This window comes from Corvus moneduloides, chromosome Z (genome assembly GCF_009650955.1).
Source record: "Corvus moneduloides isolate bCorMon1 chromosome Z, bCorMon1.pri, whole genome shotgun sequence".
Taxonomy (NCBI): domain Eukaryota; kingdom Metazoa; phylum Chordata; class Aves; order Passeriformes; family Corvidae; genus Corvus; species Corvus moneduloides.
The window spans coordinates 4,716,629-4,736,675 of NC_045511.1; the positions used below are offsets into that span (position 1 = coordinate 4,716,629).

General features: G+C 36.0%; 1 protein-coding gene across 4 annotated transcripts in view; it reads right to left on the reverse strand.

Annotated features, from left to right (window-relative positions):
- KIF2A (kinesin family member 2A) overlaps window positions 1–20,047 on the reverse strand; it is a 56,585-nt gene that overhangs the window by 2,231 nt on the left and 34,307 nt on the right. For 2 of the 4 annotated variants that reach the window (XM_032097299.1, XM_032097297.1), the window contains exons 10-20: window positions 17,292–17,382; window positions 17,081–17,144; window positions 16,583–16,674; window positions 16,204–16,346; window positions 15,285–15,489; window positions 12,259–12,369; window positions 8,582–8,649; window positions 6,783–6,896; window positions 5,498–5,648; window positions 3,515–3,616; window positions 1,358–1,493 (exon numbers count right to left, since the gene is read on the reverse strand). In XM_032097299.1, coding sequence (XP_031953190.1) covers window positions 1,358–1,493; window positions 3,515–3,616; window positions 5,498–5,648; window positions 6,783–6,896; window positions 8,582–8,649; window positions 12,259–12,369; window positions 15,285–15,489; window positions 16,204–16,346; window positions 16,583–16,674; window positions 17,081–17,144; window positions 17,292–17,382 — 1,277 coding nt within the window. The remainder of the gene's footprint in view (window positions 1–1,357; window positions 1,494–3,514; window positions 3,617–5,497; window positions 5,649–6,782; window positions 6,897–8,581; window positions 8,650–12,258; window positions 12,370–15,284; window positions 15,490–16,203; window positions 16,347–16,582; window positions 16,675–17,080; window positions 17,145–17,291; window positions 17,383–20,047) is intronic. The other 2 variants (XM_032097301.1, XM_032097300.1) reach the window with 1 other exon arrangement.

Below are 20,047 nucleotides of genomic sequence, written 5' to 3' on the forward strand. Positions count from 1 at the left end.
AAAACATTTGTGAATAAGTTTTGGAACTCATTCACCGTAAATAGTTAAAAGCATTGTTCACTGGTTTCATTATAATTCAATAAGAATGGGAGAAATCTTAGAAAGGAAGTGTGGCATCCTCATACTTCTATTCCCTTCCCTTCCATTTCTCAGAAATATGCCCAAGAATGCAAAGAAGGAACAAAATGATGGCAAAAATATGTCAGTCCCACAGTGACAGAAGTAAAGGCTGAACAATTTAGTGACCATTATGTGTCATGAGCAGAACACAGAAGATACCGAGAGAGAATTTTTGACTTGACACGTGTTCCATCCTGTAAAACTACAGTTGTATTAAGCTGGCTGTAAGGATGCGAGATCTCCTAGCATTTTCACCTCCAGGAGCCTTTTCAAATCTACTAAGTTTTTGAAGAACAGGTAGTCACCAAAACTGCATTTTTTCATTGCTGGTGTCTCAAATTGTCATCTTCTGAAGAGAAAGCCATCATCATAAAAACAAAAGGAACCTCCAACTCCTAGCTAAGTGTAACTGGCATGCCTAGGAGGCAAGTAGTCTGATCTGCTTGATGTATTCTGAGCAGATACTCAGACTGAGTAAAAAGTGAGATTTTAACTTACAGTGTTCTAACACAGATCAAGAAAATTCTTCTATCAGTCTCCAAACCTACCCTTGAACTTTTGCCAGTATAGCAGTATGTCTCCTGGAGTCTTAACAGTTAACAAAAAATGAAAAGGAGAATTCATCTCCAGGATGTACCCACCTGACAAGCTGATTTTAGAAGACAAGTGGAACAGTTAATTTTGGGCACTAAGAATTAGCTGCAGTTTGTTTCTCAACAAAGACAGGCTGACAAAATTCAAGCAAAGGCTGTTGAAAAAAAAAAGTAAACTAATGCCCCCACAAACTAACAACTAAGATACTCAGAGCTTGATGCTGCTCTTAAGCACAGTCTTAAAAATGACAGCAGGCTCCCTATTACACTACACAATGCAACAGCAGGGACTGGGAATTCCTACTACTTTTTCCTCATCTTTGGTTGGCCTTCTATTCTTATTCTATACAGTTCATTTGGATTTTCTTACCTTCCTTTAGTGCTCTGGAAAAAAAGAAAAGTTGCAGGATTGAGTTTGTACTTCTTGGAGATAAAGCATAGACTCTTCTTTTATATTAGGATGGACTGATCATAGATGTGAACTTATTCTTAGACTACGGAATAAATGTTCCTTCCACTGAAGGCCAGCATAAGCAGGGAAAAAAGACCCTAGAATATAACCACTTTTTTTCCCCCTTGTTCTTACTGAAAGTTTCCATGGCATATGCTAATAATGCACAGAGAAGTGATTAGAAACAACTTACCTCTAAGTTCGGTCAGAATATCAATTTTCTGATCTAGAATTGCTTCAAGTTGGGTAGCGTAAGAATCCACATCATAGTCTACTTCTTCTGTCATCTCAAGAAGGAGTTTTTCAACTTCCAACCATCTAATGGACTCCTAGATAAAAGTTTAAAAATACAACAAAATACATCAACAAAGTTTTAAGACAAAGAGCTGAGTCAGACTTTTTCTCACAATGATCACACATTTTACTGTCTAGTCACCTCAATAAAACAGAATTCAATCCAAAAACGAAACCTTATTCCTAATTCATCAAAACTGCATGTTTTCTACATCATTTTTTAATTTCAGCTGTCACATCAGCAACAGGTAAACCCCAGGTACCCAGTCCTCTTCAAATTCAGAATATTAGGTGGTTGTAAAACTAAGAAATTTAGGGAACAGAACTTTGTCATGTTTGTGTCTCCTTAGACAAGAGTCAAACTTTGAAGTCAGGCTTTAAGTATGGGCTGCTTACCACTGTAGTCACACAGTCATTACTACACTCAAGGAGCCAATAGAATTCTGTCCTGTTTTCAGAGAAGCTGTATAAAAGAATACCTATTTTAAACTCACTATTGTATGACCTAAATCCACACACAGGAATACAATAAAGGTTGGTTAAATCACCTCATCTTTGTACTCTGAACATTGCAAAATGTTAAAAAAAAAAAATCTTGTAGCAAAGAAGAATGCAGCCAGGAGTTTAAACCTTACAGAACCATGCAAAACTGTGATCAGGATAACTGATTCCACTAGAAATGCTTTGGTTTAAAAAAATAAAGCAGCTGACAGTTCTAGGCATACTGGAAAACTTGGTCTGACATACTAAAATGAAGTCTTTTCCTCTGTGGTCCATAGCCCAAGCAAAATTGAAAATGTAGTCCAAACCCCTTGTTTGTTTTTTTGGCTTTCAGGACAGATGGAGCTTACACTGGGGTAAGATTCATCTCATCTAACAGAACCTTGTACATCGAAGACCAAGCCTCCTGAACATGTAGAGCACAGTTAGTTGTGTTGGTTTATTTCAGCCAGTTTTGTTAGGAAAGAATGTTGTATATCAGCTGCTTCCAGGAGAGCACTGACAGAAGATGGCTGGTACAGCTGTTGCATTTTGTATCGCTGCAGCCCACCTACACACAAAGCATAAACTAAAAAGCCATGCTGTGAACAAAGGGATCTGAGGCTTGGATACATTTCCTCCCAGGGACTGCCAGAAGGAGCGGTAATCTCCAGCAGAAGGCCAGATGGACACACAGAGGCAATTACATCTTAGACTAATGCAGCTTGTCTCTCCAGAAGCTGCATTAGAACACAGCCACAGCATATGGCACATGACTTTCACACTTCTGTATGTTTTACTTCAGGGCTAATGTTCCATAATAACTAGATCTCTACATCCACTGTAAGATGTTTTAGTTAGCATCTTGCTGTATTATGGACACACATCAATGTTCCACAAAGCTAGATACCTCAGCTGAGGAGATATGTGTATACCCTACAAGTTTGATGGTCTGCTGTTCTCTAGGAACAGATGTGCCAAACAGCCAGCCTGCCTAAAGGCTTTAAGGTTATGAACAGAAGCAATCCACAAGTAACTCATAGCCACTATTTATTTTGTGGATGTAAAAGGTTCCATAGCACTGACCAGCACTACATGGGCAGTATTCCTTCCAAAAGCCCTGACTAATAGCTAGTGAAATCTTTACATAGCTGTAACATGGAAGCAAACAGGCAGTTTGAAAAACATGTGTCTGTTCTGGATCTCAGAGGGAGATGTCACAAAAGGATACTCAGATTCAGACACAGTATTTGGAGGGACATGACCAAACAGAAATGGTGGTGACAGAGACATTATTGTTAATTGCCAGCCCAGCAAAGGAAAATTTTACTAAAATTCTGGAATGATACAGAAATATACTTCTCTTTCATCATGGGGACAAAGATCAGTTGTTACGGGATCCGTTCCTACTTGTTTGACACAATCAGCTTAACATAATAAATCAATTTAGGAATCTTTGACAGACAGAATGGCTCCTACAGATCAGATGCTCCTCCATCTTCATGTGTATGCACTTTTCATTGGAAAACCTGAAATCCTGAATTTGGATAAAACAAAGTGGAGCTCAGTCTTTTACCTGGAAGACAGTCCTGTGGTCTTCTACAACTTGCTCTTCCATTTCTACCATTTGTGACACAGCTTCATGGAAAGTAAACAACTGAGGAGAAACTTCCTCTTCCTAGAAACAGCAGTTAACCTTGTTAGCCTGGAAAGAACTGTGGCTACAGAAATATACTGAATGTCACCCATTTCATCACAGAACATAGAAAAAAATATGCAGAAGGCAAAACCTGTCAAAGACAGAATTTAATACTTCTAAGTATCAAGAAAATCTCCAGCAATGAACAGATGGGGCAATAAATCCAAAATATTTACAGAGTTAAATTTAATTAATGTTCACCAAAATTTCCAGTCACTAATCCTAGCAAATACTGGAAATCAGAATATTCCACATTAAAACAAAACAATTTAAAATAAGGGGAAGAGGAAGTCACAACGGAAGAATTATAATTTATAATAGATTTTAATACTCTCAGAAAATTTCGGGTTTCTGTCAGGGCATTTTGCTGTGCATGCTACCACAGACAGGCAACAGTTTTCAAAAAAAGAGAACAATTACATTCAATACATTTCAGGAATTCAAAATTAAATTAAACCTTTGGAAAAAAAAGTTAAATAAATGTGAAGGCAAAAATCTAAAATGTAAATAGTGATTGATAAATTAGAAGAATGCACACATGAATTTACAAACTAGGACAAAGAAGGCTTCTTTAGAAATGAATAGTTAACAATAGAAGAGGAAAGTACTAGGTAGGCTGTAATTAATGTTTAGCATGACAGTGTAGTTCCTTATACAATGCCTTTGAAGTATTTCTTAAAACATTAAGACTTAAATTCATTCAACATGAGCAATGAACAAGTGTGATATGAAAGGATATCTGGTGATAGGAAGGACTGTCCAATGGGAAGCTCTAGGAATCACTAGCATGTTCTTAGGAAACAGAGTCCTGGAGAGAGTCTTGTGAAAAATGGCAGGATTGTAAGAATTTTTCCTTTCTATTTTTCTTTCCTATTTTCATTGGCATGGTCATCAAGTTTTAATCCCTTTTGAATATTTAAAGAACCAGGACTAAAGCTGATAATCAGCAATGAGGGAGAATGCCCTTTAGAAGACACCTCTCAGCTCCCTAGTCCTCCAGCCCAGGGAGACATACTAAAACATCACATGTCTGTCTTCTCAAACAGTGCACTGGGGTTTCACCCTACGAAACCCAGGATGCCAGGAAGAGGAATGATGGGTAGCCAGATTTCTACATGCAGGGAAAGGCAAATGCAACTGAAATGGGGTTTGCATGCAGCAAAAATAATGCTCAAAACCACAAAGAGTATTAAATAAAACAGATGATTTCCAACTGCCTAAAAAAATGTGATGCTATCATGGAAAAATGCATACTACAGTTCATCACCACAGCCTATCACGGTATCCTGCAGTGGCAGGGAGGAGAAGAGAAATCTGGCAGGCAGGAATTGTGCAGCAAGATTGATTTATTTAATTATTTTACAAACTCTTTTATAGACTTTTTTCTTCATAGTCTAATTGGTCAAAGGACCAGCCACCCCATGGGGTGATTGGCTAAAATCCTAAACCATCATTGTCAAAATATTTTTCTACTGTACCATAAACAAAGCTTTGCAAAGTCGCAGGTGTTCATGGTTTATAGAACTCTACTGATATCTCCTGTGAGAGAGAAAAGTATCCCACGGGACTGGAAAGAAGCAAGAAAAATTCTTGCTAGCAGCAATATTTGTATCCACAACAGCCTACCTAGATATTAAAAGCCCTAATCAGAAAGGAAGATAAAGAAACCTTCAAGAAACATTTTTGGGTTTAATTTTTCTTTTGTATGGAAATGAACATAATACCATGAAGAGAAAAGGTGAAGAGGTATGCTGTATGTATTTAAGCTCTTACTAACAGGCTATAACTACACATTAATCTGGGTTTGTTCTGCCACTGTATGTCATAATCTCTTTCCATGTAATTCTGTAAACCACTCACGTTTTGTTCACACAGCAGTTTGAGATCATCTCTCTGAGGAGAGCTTCCCACACCCCACTGTGTCTCCAAGTCGTCCATCTGATTGGGAGCATGGTGTATAATGGAACGAATATCTCCTGCGGCACTAGGATCAACCGTCAGCTCTTTTACCCTATGGGCAGAAAATGTTCCATTTGAAAATGAGTAACCTCCTGTGCAACAGAGTCACAACCAAAAATAAAACTCTACGGGTTTATGCACAATTAATTCATTTAATAAGGAAGATGATGATGTCAGCTTCACAAATTTAATGTACTTTCCCTGACAAAAAGATGTTAGTCCAGTTCCTAAAAGGTATGGATCCTGGTATTTTTACTACTTGCAATTTAAGTGAATTTAAGTAAATCTAGAAGTATTTTCTGACTGAAATCTTACTTCTTGTTAACAGTTAGGAGGGCAAAAATTTCAAACCCCTCAACATTAACTCTTTAAGAATGAGTGATATTTCAAAGAAAAGGTCATTTAGCACCCTAGACCTGACAATCTTTCTTTTTCTGCATACACTTTGAAAAGTACTTTTAAAATGTTAGCCAACCAGCTCTGCACTAGCTGTTATAAGCAAATCACCCAAAAAATTCTGAAGAAAATAATAACTTGCAACCAAATATTTTCAGAGAATAAATAGATCCTTTCATTAATTTCAAAGGTGAAAATATTTTAATAAAATGGTAGGCTCTTGCAGCATGTAAGTAGTTAAAAGATTGATGATGATTCTGTCAAAAAAAAACCATTTAAAAGCAAGTTTATGAAAGATGCATGAAAGTCTGAAAGCAAGTTTTAGAACGTATTCTTAATTTCTTTAATGGGAAAAATGTTTTTCCAAGTAGCACTTATTTACTATAATGGAAAATATTTTTCATTTATCTTCAGAGTGCTGAAAAGTTTTAAAAACATATATATATATATGTAAGAAAATGTTCTCTTTCAGAGATATTCAAATTACCCTAAACCTAGAATTCTTAGATTTGGTCCACTAAATGTACAAAGATGACATCACCATTTCTATTTTTTTTAAATGTATGAAGGAAACTAGCAAGCCTGGATACAGAATATGGATGTTTAAGGAGGGTAAACAAAATACTGGGAAGATGATTGCAGATCATGCAGAACCATCACCTGCCAAACTAAAATAAAAACAAAGTATGTGTGACTCAAGGCAAGTGGACTAATGAAAGGTCGGTCTGTAAAATTACATAGCAAAAAAGAAAACTTAAAAATATAGTTCCATGTATAGAATGAAGTAGACCTGGTGTTTGAAGGAGAAAAGTCGTCATACTCATAGGAAGGAGACAGATCAGAGCGACTGCCACTACCCTGTGAGAAGGGAATGTCCGAAGGACTAATTCCAAATTCCTTTACTCTGCAGCAGCAAAATACAGTGGCAAATTAAAAGAAAATGTTCTCATAAACACAGTTAAAATGACAACTCTTTGTTTAGCATACTTCTTTAATAGTTTAACTACAAAATTATTATTTTTATAACACAAGTGTGTTGACATATTTAAACTCTGCAAACAGTTCAGATCACTAACAAAACTGAGCAAAAGCAGTGCTGCTAATTTGCAGGGGACTATAACAGCAGTGTTTTGAGAAAAGTAATTCCGGATTTTCATTTGTACAGTTAATATTATTTGGTCTACACTCAATATTCCACTAAATGGCTCCTTTTAAAATATCTAATCACTACAGCTACAAATATGTAAATTCTATTTCACCTCCTCTTGTCACTGCCCACACACTAGTGTCCAGCACCGAAAAACTAACTGTACTATGAAAATGATGTATTGTTAGGGAAAAAAAAAAAAAACCATATGAAGCAACATTACAGTGGCAGGTATATACTCCATAACAACAAGCAATTTTAACACTAAGGGAAGGAAACACTTTCAGTACAACTATTAAGTACAGTAGAAAGAGGTGCTTAATTTGTTTTGTAGTGACTTCTCATGGAGTCACTTCAGCAACCCAAATTCTGTAAGGGGTAGAAGTTCCAACAAGTCTTGAATGTGCAAGGTCCTTCATCATATTACTCTAAGCAGAGGAGTAGATACCTCCTTCTCTTCAGGGAGGAAATGACACAGACTGGTCCAAGCCAGGCAGGTTTACTACTAACTCCAGACATAGGGACATTTGGAGATTGACAGGAGCAGGCAGTAAGCCTTCCTAGCAAGCCTTTGTGCCTAGCCAAGCAGAAGCAGTTGTGGTCCTGTCTGACCTCTCACTGGGGCAAGCAGGTCCCCAGATGGTGGCCTCTTCTGGCAAAGCCAGGGCTTCTGATGGCCCAGAGGCCATCTGCCACCTTTGTCCTTTGCAGCAAAGCGTGGCGTGTCTCTGGGTCACAGGACTGGCTGCAGGGACACACAGGACCTGATCGCCCCATCTCCATAGACTTTAAATGCAGGAGAACTGCAGCAGGTGAGGGTTCCTTGCACACTCACTGCAGAGAGTTGAACACTTTCTTAGAGCAATACAGGTCTCAAGTGATGCATCTGCCCCTGGAGGTGCTAATTTCTCTAAAGTGACCATAAAGCCTGTTGGATTTTCTGCTTCTTTACTTAGAGTTCTCAGATATTTGCCTGAATTTGGGAAGCATGAAATTTTATATGTATATATAATACGGATTGTACAACTGCACACAATTCCACCAAAGGGATGGAAAAAAAATCACATCACAGGAAAGTATTTTAGCCAACACCCCAGGGAATTGTCATAAACAGCAACTTATCCCTAATGCAAGAGATGGTCCCTTCAAAGCAAGGGCAAAACTAATAGTAGCATCTTCCACATACCTCGCAACCCACATTATCCATCTTTGGATAATGGCACAGATGCAGATTCAATAGAGTATTTTCTAATGGTTGTACAAAGTGATAATTTAAGTTAAATGTGAGCCTGGATCAATAATTTGGTTTTAATCTTATTAAGAAACACAACTACAATCAAATTATTCAAGTAGCTAAAATAATCATACATCATGGAACAACACTGTTTCAAATGTCAGTCATCAATATATAGTATAGATTTAAGAAATAACATTTTTCATACCTATTTGCATATCTCAATGTATTGAGAGTGTTTTCACATGATGCCATTCCTGGAGAAATTGTAGCAATCTGGAGAAAACAAGCCACACGTTAGTAAATCACTTTGTACAGATGAAAGGGTAGATGAATTTAAATATATATATTTTTTAATCTCCAGTTTAATTTCTGAACTTCTACAAAGAATGTCTACTATGTATAGCTGTCCTTATACAACATCATCTAAGGGACACAGATGTCCAGTCAAAGCTTCAATTTAATTTTTTTAACTGTACAAGGAATATCAAGAATTCATAGAAATTCAATTTCCCCAACCATCTTGGTAACATACTGTGTAAATGCAAAATTTTAACTGAAAAAATAAACTCGTCAAAAATGGAAATATGCAACTCAATAGACCCTAAGTCTAGTATATCCTACAAACAATTACGCCATTATTTTTTTATGTATCTTTTTAGGCTGTCCTCTGTTCAAGGAGATTCTATGCTGATTTTGGCCACATCAGAAACTGCACTTAATAATAGTAAAGGTAAGCTTGAGTTTAACTATTTTCCTAAGTAGAGATGTATTTTTTCTCAATTAGAAATTATCTGTAAACAATACTTGATGGCAAACCTTTTATGAGACCTATCTGGAATCTGAAGGTCTTTCTTTTTCCAGTCAAATGAAATACTCTGAAGATAGCACCACCTTTCCTGAAATCAGCAAAATTAAAACAGTGATTGGGAAAACTGGGATCACTATTTGTCCTAGTTTCTCTCAGTAGTCCAATTTTTCCACTTGTGTTCTTTTCTGAAGAGTCATAAAGGCTCTACCCAGAACAAACACCTCTATGATCCTACACACTAACATTTTTGTGGCATCACAGACTCAGAAGACTGAAACTGATGGTGATTAAATAATCCCAGTCTTCTCTTTCATCCTGCTGCTGACATTCCTGTATAAAAGTACAGCCAGTCATCCTGAGAGGAATTTCTCCTTCTGGGGAGAAAGGAAAAATATGTGGCGGAAGTGGGTTAGAAAGTATAGAGCCTGTTACCACACAGTCCTATGTTTAAACCTCTAATACTGGTATGCATCAGTTACTAAGGAAAACAACAAGCTTATATTTAAGATCACACAACTGCATGTCTCTTGTTCTGGGTGTTAATTAACAAAACCTAGGAGTTCCCTTCCATACTCACATAACGTGAAAAATGCATACATCTCTTCCACCAGTGCAGTGTTCAGAGCATGCCACAGACAGGGATGTTTAGAATAATGGCATTTGTCTTCCCAAGGCATTGTTACATGTGATACAGCCTGGGGACAGCTGAACTGTCCCAACAGTTGGAAGTGGTGAATGAATTTTATGTTTTCCTTTGCTTTATGTGTGTGGCTTTTGCTTTACCTATTTACTACCACTGTGCTGTAACACTAGCAGACTGCTTCAACATTTTAAAGAGCACAAGGTGCAGCTGCTCTAGGGAAGTGCCACTGCAGGTGCCCTGGTCTGTGTGGATACCCTGTTCAGGGCACATGAACTTGTGCACAAGTCTTGGTGTACGACCTCTCCTCATGCCCCAACAAGCCCAGTCCAGGCAGGACAGAAGGACTTTCTTGTTCCTAATTCCAAATGAGAATGGAAAAAGCTGCACTACTTATGGACAGGAGTATCCATAGACCTGTAATAACCATTCTTCCTATTTTGACTGTGTCTACACTGCTTATAAGCCATCACAGTGGGATCAATGGCCCTGTTGGGACACGGAAGTCTGCAGGTTCCTACTCCCATCCTGGAGGGCTGAGGGGTCTGACTTCAGCTATGACTGCAGCACATCAAGGATGCAACATGTCAAAGAGCAGCACTGGTTAAAAAATGAGACTGTTCTGTGTAGTCACATTGCAACTTTCAAATGATGATACATTATCCTACCATGCAACTGTTCAAAAACAACTTAAAATGGTTTCTCAAACTATTTAAAAAAGAAAAGACTAAAACGACAACGACTGATAAAATTTAAAAAAACTTATTTATGCTGACTGTAAGTCTCTGGATTTGTTTTGAAGGAAGCAAATCCTAGTCCTAACTGTCCACATTATGAAGTTATTTTCAAAATATTTTTCTGACATTTGAAAAAACAAAATTTCCAAATCATCGTTTAATGTTATATACAGAGAGAATACTCCATCCCTAAATATGTAACTTTTACAATTCCAATATACCCAGAAACAATAAAAGGAAGAGTCACATAAAAATGAGTTTTACTCAAATATCCTGCTTACAGATTCACATCAGAAAGCAAGTGGAAAACATGCAACAGGTATTTTATTATTTCAGGAATCTTTTAGTAAGTTAAAAATCACAAGATTTTACTACATCATTTTATACACATTCCGTATTAAAAAGCACCACATAGTTACAAAATGTCTTATTCAAAAAGCACATTTGAACATTGGATCAAATTGTCTTTTGACAAATTCCTTAATAATAACCCCAGTTGTTGGCTAGGGTTAAACCACAACAATATCTTAAGATGAAACTGCTGATTAAATTCTTAATTAAAAAATTCATGTAAACAAACGCTAAAACCAGAAGGTCACAAGTGGTCTTAATACTAAGAAAAATAGCAGAAAAATGAATTTGAAAGCAGTATCTTATCATCAAAGGGGTTTCTTAAGCTTAATTGAAAAGAGACTGTAGCTATGTGAATGAGAAAATAAAAAAAATAATTCAAGCATATTTCCACTTTCAGAGGGGATTCTTTTTATTAATTAAGAACTTCATGAAATACTCACAAATGGTAATTATTCCATGTGCAGAGAGTAACTTCCAACAGGCTAATTTTTCAAACCTCCTTCAGCAGTGTGGATACACCTGCTAGAATCGCACCATCTAGCTATCTAATCCTGCATAGGATTTATGAAGTTACAGAGTCATACAATGATTTGAGTTGGAATAGACCTCTAGAGGTCATTTAGTTCAACCCCCATGCAGTGAGCAGGGACATCTTCAGCTTGGTCAGGTATGTCTCAATGGAAAAAAAAAATATCCTGTCATTTCATTAGAAAACTGGAGTAAAAAAGGTTCATAAAATGCTATTTTACCACCATTTTCAAATTAGAACCATACCTAACACCTAAGGGAAGATTAAGCTGCCCTAAGACCATGGTTTTCACACTGTGGTCTGCAGACTTCTCTGGCCTCTTGACTAATTAATTCAAAGAAGCTTTTGAAAAGTAACCAAAACAAACAAGCCTAGTTATCAGTATGCACTGCAGAGCGTTCACATTCTCATAAGGAGAAATGTTAAGGATGCACAAATAAAACAACTGGACATCAGGACTTTTATCTGTCTTTTCCCTCATCTGTCACAAGAATTCTGGTTTTCAGACTGGTGCAAATGCACATTTACAGCTATTAAACATTTATGCATTTTAAATATCTCTAAGGATTGTGACTAGACCACTTCCCTAAGCAGCGTGTTCCAATGCTTGACAAACCCTTTGGTGAAGAAATTTCTCCTAATATTCAATCCAAACCATTGAGAAATGTCTCTATTGAAATCCCCCTCCACATACAATGTCAATTAGTGAATAAATTTAAGTCCAACACACTGCCAGTAGCAAGCAACCAATTTTAAACGTAAAAGCCTAAATTTGCAGTGTCTTTTCTCTTTGTAATAAACCAAATCAACTTACCATACAGGTACGTGAGTTTTCTCCAATGAATGAATCTCTTAGCACCTGAGTAAGTTTACTTGCTCTGAAGGGTGTGTGAGGTTTATTTCGGCCTAAGGCTCTTATGCACTCCTAAAAGAACAAAAAGGTTCTTCATCATGGGTTAAATAAACATAATAAAAATGCAATTCAGAATCAGAAAATACATGCCTTATATTTGATGGTCTCCCCCAAAAATATCATTAAAATTTACCACTGAAGGTTGGATTCAATAAGTGTTAGGCTTCTACCTCTCATTAAGCTCAGTAGAGAGGAAGGAATTTAAAAAGGATTAGAAGCCTAAAAACTGTCTCGATGCCATCCAAATTGCTTACATCTATTGTATCCAACAATAAAACTAAACAGTGTTGATGTGAAATGTTCAGGCTTACAATTATTCCTGATTATCAGCTACAAAAGCCTGAATGACATACAACCTCTGCCAGCAGCAGCAGTATGGACAGGGACATGGGTTAACCGTATCAGTTAAAAGCAGCGGCTTTGATTCTGACTCTACCACTGTCTTTCTTTACAGCTTAGAAGAAAACAAACTTTCTGAAAGCTTCCACAAGTCACAAACCAAGCAGGCACAGCTCTCTACTGGAAGCAAGCTCTCTACTTAGCATTGGAAGACACTTGAAAACGTACGGTAGTTCCCTGTTCTAAAATACTCTTTATGTGAAGAAACAGGGATAAGATCTTCTCTTCCATTCACAGAGGCAAGAGGCTACACTAATATTTGCAACTGATTTGGTTCCAATGAGCAATACTGTATAGATATAATTACTACAGAAGTTACAGCAGCAACGAAGTACAACAGTGCAAACCAAGATACCATTAATCTAACCATCAGTTCTGTCCACTCAGCACTCTAAGATTGTCTAATAAGCCAAGAAATTTTAATTTTAAATTTTGTTGTCATCATAATATTTTGACTGTTAATTCCAGATTCTGCCTTTGCCTTAACAGACATCTCTTCAGATGGAAGGCTTCCTTGGTGCACTTCTAACAAATCTACACACAGAACTTTTACAACCAACCACACTTCAAATGTTTTTCAAATTAGAGCTTTGCTTTTAGCTGCACTAATAGATGGAATGGCCTCGGTGTTACATGAATAATTCTACAGAAATTCAACTAATCCTCCAGCTGCAGACACGTCCTATGTTGAATTACTGATATGGCAATCAGCAAGTTTAATTAAGATATTTTAATTTACTATAATGGTTTTTAGTTTGCTTACTCCTGAAAAATTAGAATTGGGTTATCTCCTTATTAGTAAAAGATTATAGAAAGACACCAGCAACTTCTAAATTTGAAACAGTTTTAAACTACTTTTGGTTTTCATTACAGCTCTGAAAACCAGGTAACAAAATGACCACACTACTTCCATGTAAAGACATTATACAAACAACTTCCCGTGCCAAAATCCTGAACAGGTTAACACAGGACTGATATACAGATGGAAAGAGCAAATCTTGGATTAGCAACAAAGGCCATTTTGTCAGAACATACAAGTTTAATTGGAACTTGAAAATAACTTCATGGCTCCTGAATACAAATGGAAAAGGCTGTGTAATGCTTTTGGCAAGAGATGAAAAATGGAAAACATATCACTGAGAAACTTCTATCTTTTTGTACCACCTTTTAGACCTCTGAAAGACCTCAATTTCTTTTTATTTCCCCCTCCCCCATACAATTTGGATGAAAATCACTGGTATAGCAGCAGCAGAACCTTTTGCTATAATCAAAAAGACAAGTTGTATAAAAATTAACCAAATACGTTGTATGAGCACTATCCAGAACAAAATAAATAAACTCGAAAAAAAACCAAAAACCAAACCCCCAAAACAAGATAGCTTTATTCAATTACATTTGGAAACTAGTAGTAACATCAACCCAATGGTCCCTGCATTGCTTTCTTTGATGCTAAATCAGAATAGGCCACAGTTTTGGAACTGCTGCTTCCAGTTTTTCAACATGCCATACAATTTTGTAATGACACATTATACATCACTATTTTGTGGTGTGTTGTGAGATCTGTTTAGTCAGATGCCAGTTTTCTCCCAAGTTTATATTGGGAATAAAAAAGTAACCACAGTGATCTTGGGGTTCAGATTTTTTATATAAAACCAGTGTTGGTGCTGAGAGTAGTAAACCTAAGCAAAACTAACCAAAACCAGAAATAAATTCTCAGACATTCACAATTACTGTTTCTCCAGTTTGAAATCAAAAAATTACTTTCCCTATTCAGACTGAACCTTTTCTAAGCACCATAAAACATCATACAAAAAAGGCAGATGAATATTTAAGTAGTATTTCTTAGCTCTGTTTATATGTCCTGGACCGATGTATGAAAATCTGTAAAGTGACTGTGTCAGACAATTTGCTATGAAGAAGAGTTGTCAAGAATGGATTTCACCTTTCAAGGTTTATTTTAATTATTTGCTAGTTTTTCTGGACATGTTGCTGTTGCTATGCTATAGTCAATATATTAACAGCAGTAAATATGTTGTCAGTGTAGTTTTATTTTTTATTTAAAAGGGAAATAAATAGTGAGATCAGTAAGAATATTTCCTGTTAGTACTTCATATTTTGAGTACCTAAGTAACTAATTTGCTTTCCTATTTCAGATATATATCAGAAATGTCTGCAAATTCAACCACTGGGGACTTGTGAAGTTGTTTTATTTGGGATATTTTCTGTTTCGTTTGTTTGGGGGTTTTGTTCTGTTTTTCAGTTGGTTGGTTGGTTATGGTGGGGTGTTTTGATTTTATTTTACAAAAACTACATGTAAGTTGATAGCTCAATGTTTCTGCATTGTTTCTACTTGGGACTTACTAAGTGTTCCCTCAGGCATGGAGAGGAAAAATCAATACACTGTTTTATCTGTCATATCAGTAGACAATGTAGACAAGCAAAGCCTGCAAAAACACTAATTTTACTTGTCACTGCTATTATATGTAGGCTTCCACCTACTCAAGGGCAATAGAAACATTATCAGTTACCTTGAGTGCTAAAAGGCTCTTGTTAATTTCTGCACCTTCCAGTCGAGTCTGCCTATCTGCACTCGAAGTATCTGCTCCTCTTTCATTGCCAGCCAAATCAATCAGAGAAAATTTACCATGCAATTTCCCTTTCCTTCTGAGAATAATCTGAAACACTGCATGGCTTCGAGATGAGTGTGCATTTGCAGATGTCTGGCCAGATGTCCTTTAAACAAGAGAAGAGCAGGGAAAGATATTAACCACTGGAGGACCATACATATTAAACACTAACCTCACAATGACAGGTTTTTCAAGCCAGGTTCCTGTATTTTCTTACATGTTGACAGCACGTCTAACACTCTTGTGGACACTAGACATAGAACCCTAATAATTGGATATACATAGTGCAATTATGCCTCTTTTTCCATCTCTTTGAAAGAAATGGAAGGTTAGTAACATTTTGCCTGCCTTTTAAAATTTTATCTTCATATATTTCAGATTATCAGAGAGTTTACACAAAAAATGCTGATGGCACTTTTATCTGATCATGCAGCAGTCCATGCTCAAGGCTAATTTTAAAAACAATGAAGCTGAAGTCTTAAAAAAAAAAAAAAAAAAAGTGCTTAACCTCTGCCAGTACACATCAAGGCCTTTTACAGATGAAGAACCTGGCAGCAGTCCAGTTTTTAAATAATGTGAATTTAAGTCAGTAAGCTGCTTACATAATGCATGCAATTCACATCCTCCTGAAAAATAAGTTATTTCTCTTTAGGAGACAGAGAACTCTAAATGTTTCCATTTAAAACACAGGTAGATTCCTTATTGCAGACATCATCAAAAAATCTATTGCATATTAAATACCAAACAAAGATACTCCCAAAAAATCTTGTTGTGATTTTTTAACGTACAATGAAAAACTGGTGTAAGCTATGGAAGATACCTGCAGCTGTTTCCCACTTCAATAAGCTTCAACACGTCTTCAACACATTTGACTTCCCGCTCCTGTAATCCCACCACCTGGACTTGCTGTTTACCATCTTCTAACACTCTTAATTTTGTCTTCCTGTTCAACAAGTCAAAAACCTTAGGGAAGGAGGAAAACAGAATAGTTAAAAGAGCAGTTTTTAAAAAAATCCCTGTTTCAAATTCCATTTCAAATAATGCAAAACATTCCATGGAAATACACGATTGGAAGGGAAATGTAAAGAATTCTTTGAAATTCAGCTTTTAATACACAGAGGAAAAAAAAATCTTTTATGTGACAAACTCAAAATCTTATATATAAGAAATTCCCTCTTAGAAAAAGACCAAGTACTGACCTTACCACTGTAGATCTCAAAAAATGTTGCATATACTTGAAGTTCTAACTTCTTATAGTTTGGCTTCTTTAGCATTAGAAAGACATCTCGAGCTGTGAATACATTTCCAGAATAAAAAGTAATCTCATCATGTGTTTTCATTTAGTGAAGATTCATTCATGTGTAACAGTCTCTTTTACAGCATCTCATACTTTCCAAGAATGACAGATAGGGTCAGTCAACCAAGTCTAAAATAACACAGTCTAAATTGCCACATTACACTGGAAGATGCAGAAGACACCAAAATTATAAACTTACATCATCTGTTACTGCATTTTTGTTAAGTAATCTATATTTACATTATTGTGCAAAGGATACACATCTAGGAACAACTTTTGATGTTATCAAGGCTCCACTGTAATGTAAAGTAGGTAAACTGTTATATTTGTATGACAAAGAGTAGAAAATTTATAGATCTCAACTGATCTGCCCAAAGCCAACTGATCAATGAAGTCTCACCTGCAAGTGCATATATGCCTTTAGAACAATCTTGGTTCTTTCCTGAAAAGTCGCCACCCATAGTCTAAATTAAATAAAATAAAAACAAAGGAGAAAAGGAAAGCACCATAAAAATCACAGAACTGTAGTTTACGTATTTCTGTTTTATTAGAAGTCATTTAAGTATGTCATTTACAAAAAAAGAGTATTGCTGACTTGTAGAACTACTTACATGGGTTTTTCCACTGCCTGTTTGTCCATATGCAAAACAAGTGGCCATTCCCCTTTCAAATATGGTCTCCACTAATGGTCGAGCTGTAAACCTTAAATGCAAAAAAATCTGTACTTAAGAAACTGAAGTACTTTAAGATGCCACTACCACAAGGAAAATTAAAATGATAAGGCCAAAAGTTACAAAATAGATACTTTATATCCTATACTTTGAGAGGTCAAAGGACATTCTTACTTTACTTTCTGAAGTAAGGAGACTACCAGCTCTAAGGTATTAGAATTTTCCAAACCATCGTAAGCTACAAGATCTCTCTCATTCATTTTGCAACAGTATTACTCTTCTTTAAACCCCAAAACAATGATTTCCTTTTTTTAATAATCCAACACCCCACAGTTTACTAAATGGAGTCTGGAGCTTCCTAAAGATGCCAGAATAAGATATTGAAGTATGACAGTGTAGCAGACAGGAGTTTTGTCAATACTAAAATTCTGCTGTAGGTTTTTTTTTTCTCCCCAAATCAACTTTCAAGATTAAATTTGAAAGATAAGCAGCCAAAACAACATTGCACATCTCAAACTGAGAACATGCATACATTAAAAAAGGGCTCAAGATAATGGATAACCAAGCTCTTAAGAATGAAAAAATCCAGTTATCCCTGAGGCACTATTTGCTGTGTCAAAAATATTTTCTGAAGTATCATTTCTTTTTTTAGAGAATTAATTTTTACTTTAAGAAACAAAGAGTTATTGTTCCTACTTCAGCTGCTTATCACCATTATTTCCCTGTACACTCCAAAGGCAAAGGGTAAACTAATGGAGAGTTACACATAGAGAAAGTCTCTCTGCAAAACTCTTTCCAAACTTTTTCCAGTTGTTTACACATAAATTACCTATAAGTGACCAACAAAAGAAAAAATTAATTACAGAAACACTGAGATGCTCCAACCTTCTTTCACTCTGCTTTCAAACACAACATCACTTACAAAAATAATATGGGCTAGACTGAGCCATTCAGCAGCAACCCAGGGTTATGTAAAGAATCTATGTTAGCTGAATCGTGAATTTTCATCAAGAATATACTAGATGATTCCTGAACAGCCTTAGTCTTTCTTTCTTTGCTTCTTCTAAGTATGTACATCCTGTCTTCCCAAGAGGATATTCCCATATTTTGATGTTTGTTCTTTCTATACATAAAAATTTTAAAATTGACAGTCTATCCATCTTAGAAGCACACTCCATTACTTCTGTTTGATTGAATTTCAAACTATTTATTTTACTGATTTATTTAAAAGGGACTTAAAGATATCTATTTTAAAGCAAGACAAAATATAAACATATCTAAAAAAGTTTTGGTAAAGGATTCACAACTCCAAATGAGTATGTCGAAAGAGTCCAACTTTACTTTTACCAGAAATTTTATTTGTAATCTTGGTCCTTCAGAAATGTAAACTGGTTCTCCTTTAAAACTCCCAAGGCATACCCATTCCAGCTAGTGAGTGTTCTTTAATATTAACAAAAATTTGCAACTCAGGGCTGTGCCTCATGGATTAAAAATACTTAAAATACAGGTTAAGCAAAATAATAACAGTAGTAATAATGGTATTAATGGCAGTAGTAGTAGTAATAATAGAGCAGTATTTTTCTACCTTGGACTGAACAACATTTTTTCAGTATAGACATACAGTAAATTTAGCATATTGGAGAAAACTGGAGCATCTTGACACAACATTTTTTTCCTCAGTATGACCCTGAGGCTCTGGTGAGAGCACAGCATGATACCCATCTTGCTCTTACTTCTATTATTACAGGAGACCTTAAAGCAGACTACCCTTCAAGAAAAAATCATTATTATGCCATATAAGGGAGAGGGAGAAAGACTAGAGATTCACTGTTTCAGTATGAATACAATAATCTTAAAATATATTGCTATATTGCCATTAATATATTACATAACTAATAAAAAAAGCTGAAAAAACTCAGCACAAAAATACAACACTGTATACCAAAGCCACCTCTCACACTTAAACATTATGTTCACACAGATAAATAAAGAAAGGAGGGAGATTAGAAGAATGGATTGTCAAGCAAGAGAATTATTTCATGCATCATGAATCAGCAAGCTCTCCCACAGCTCTTCAGTATCAAGGAAAGGAAAGATGCTACTAGCAGACAACCAGCAGAGACAGAAATCTCCAAGGACACAGCTTTGCTGTTTAGAACTCTTTTGTTAGTGTTAGGTTTATAAGATTTTCCTTTCACCCCCTTCTCTAATTATAACAAGCATAAGACAGAAGTTTTTATTTTCACAACTTTTTAAGAATTCTTTTACTATGATTTTTTTGTTATCCACTATCAATGAGGTCATGATCCTAACTTTCACTTACTTCCTAGTTCTGGATTAAAAACAAGAATTAAGATATTTCTCTGTCAATACTCTTTAAGACTATGGGAAGCAGTTCCCAAGCATAAGAAAAATTATCTTCACCAAATTTCTTTTTATTATCAATATTCCCTGCAAAAAGCTTCACAGTATTTAGATGCATACCAAGATTTTGACCAAGATTATGTCACAGTGTCTAACCCTGCCGTTGTACCTCAACCGTATGTACTTCATTTAGTTACTTGTTCAAGGGAAATAGTTAAATCTAAACATGCTTTTAAAAATGCTGTGTGAATTATTCTGTACCAACAGTGGAAATGAAACAGAAGAGCAAAGAACAAAATGGAGATCCAATTACCTTGGGCCTAAAAGTGGAT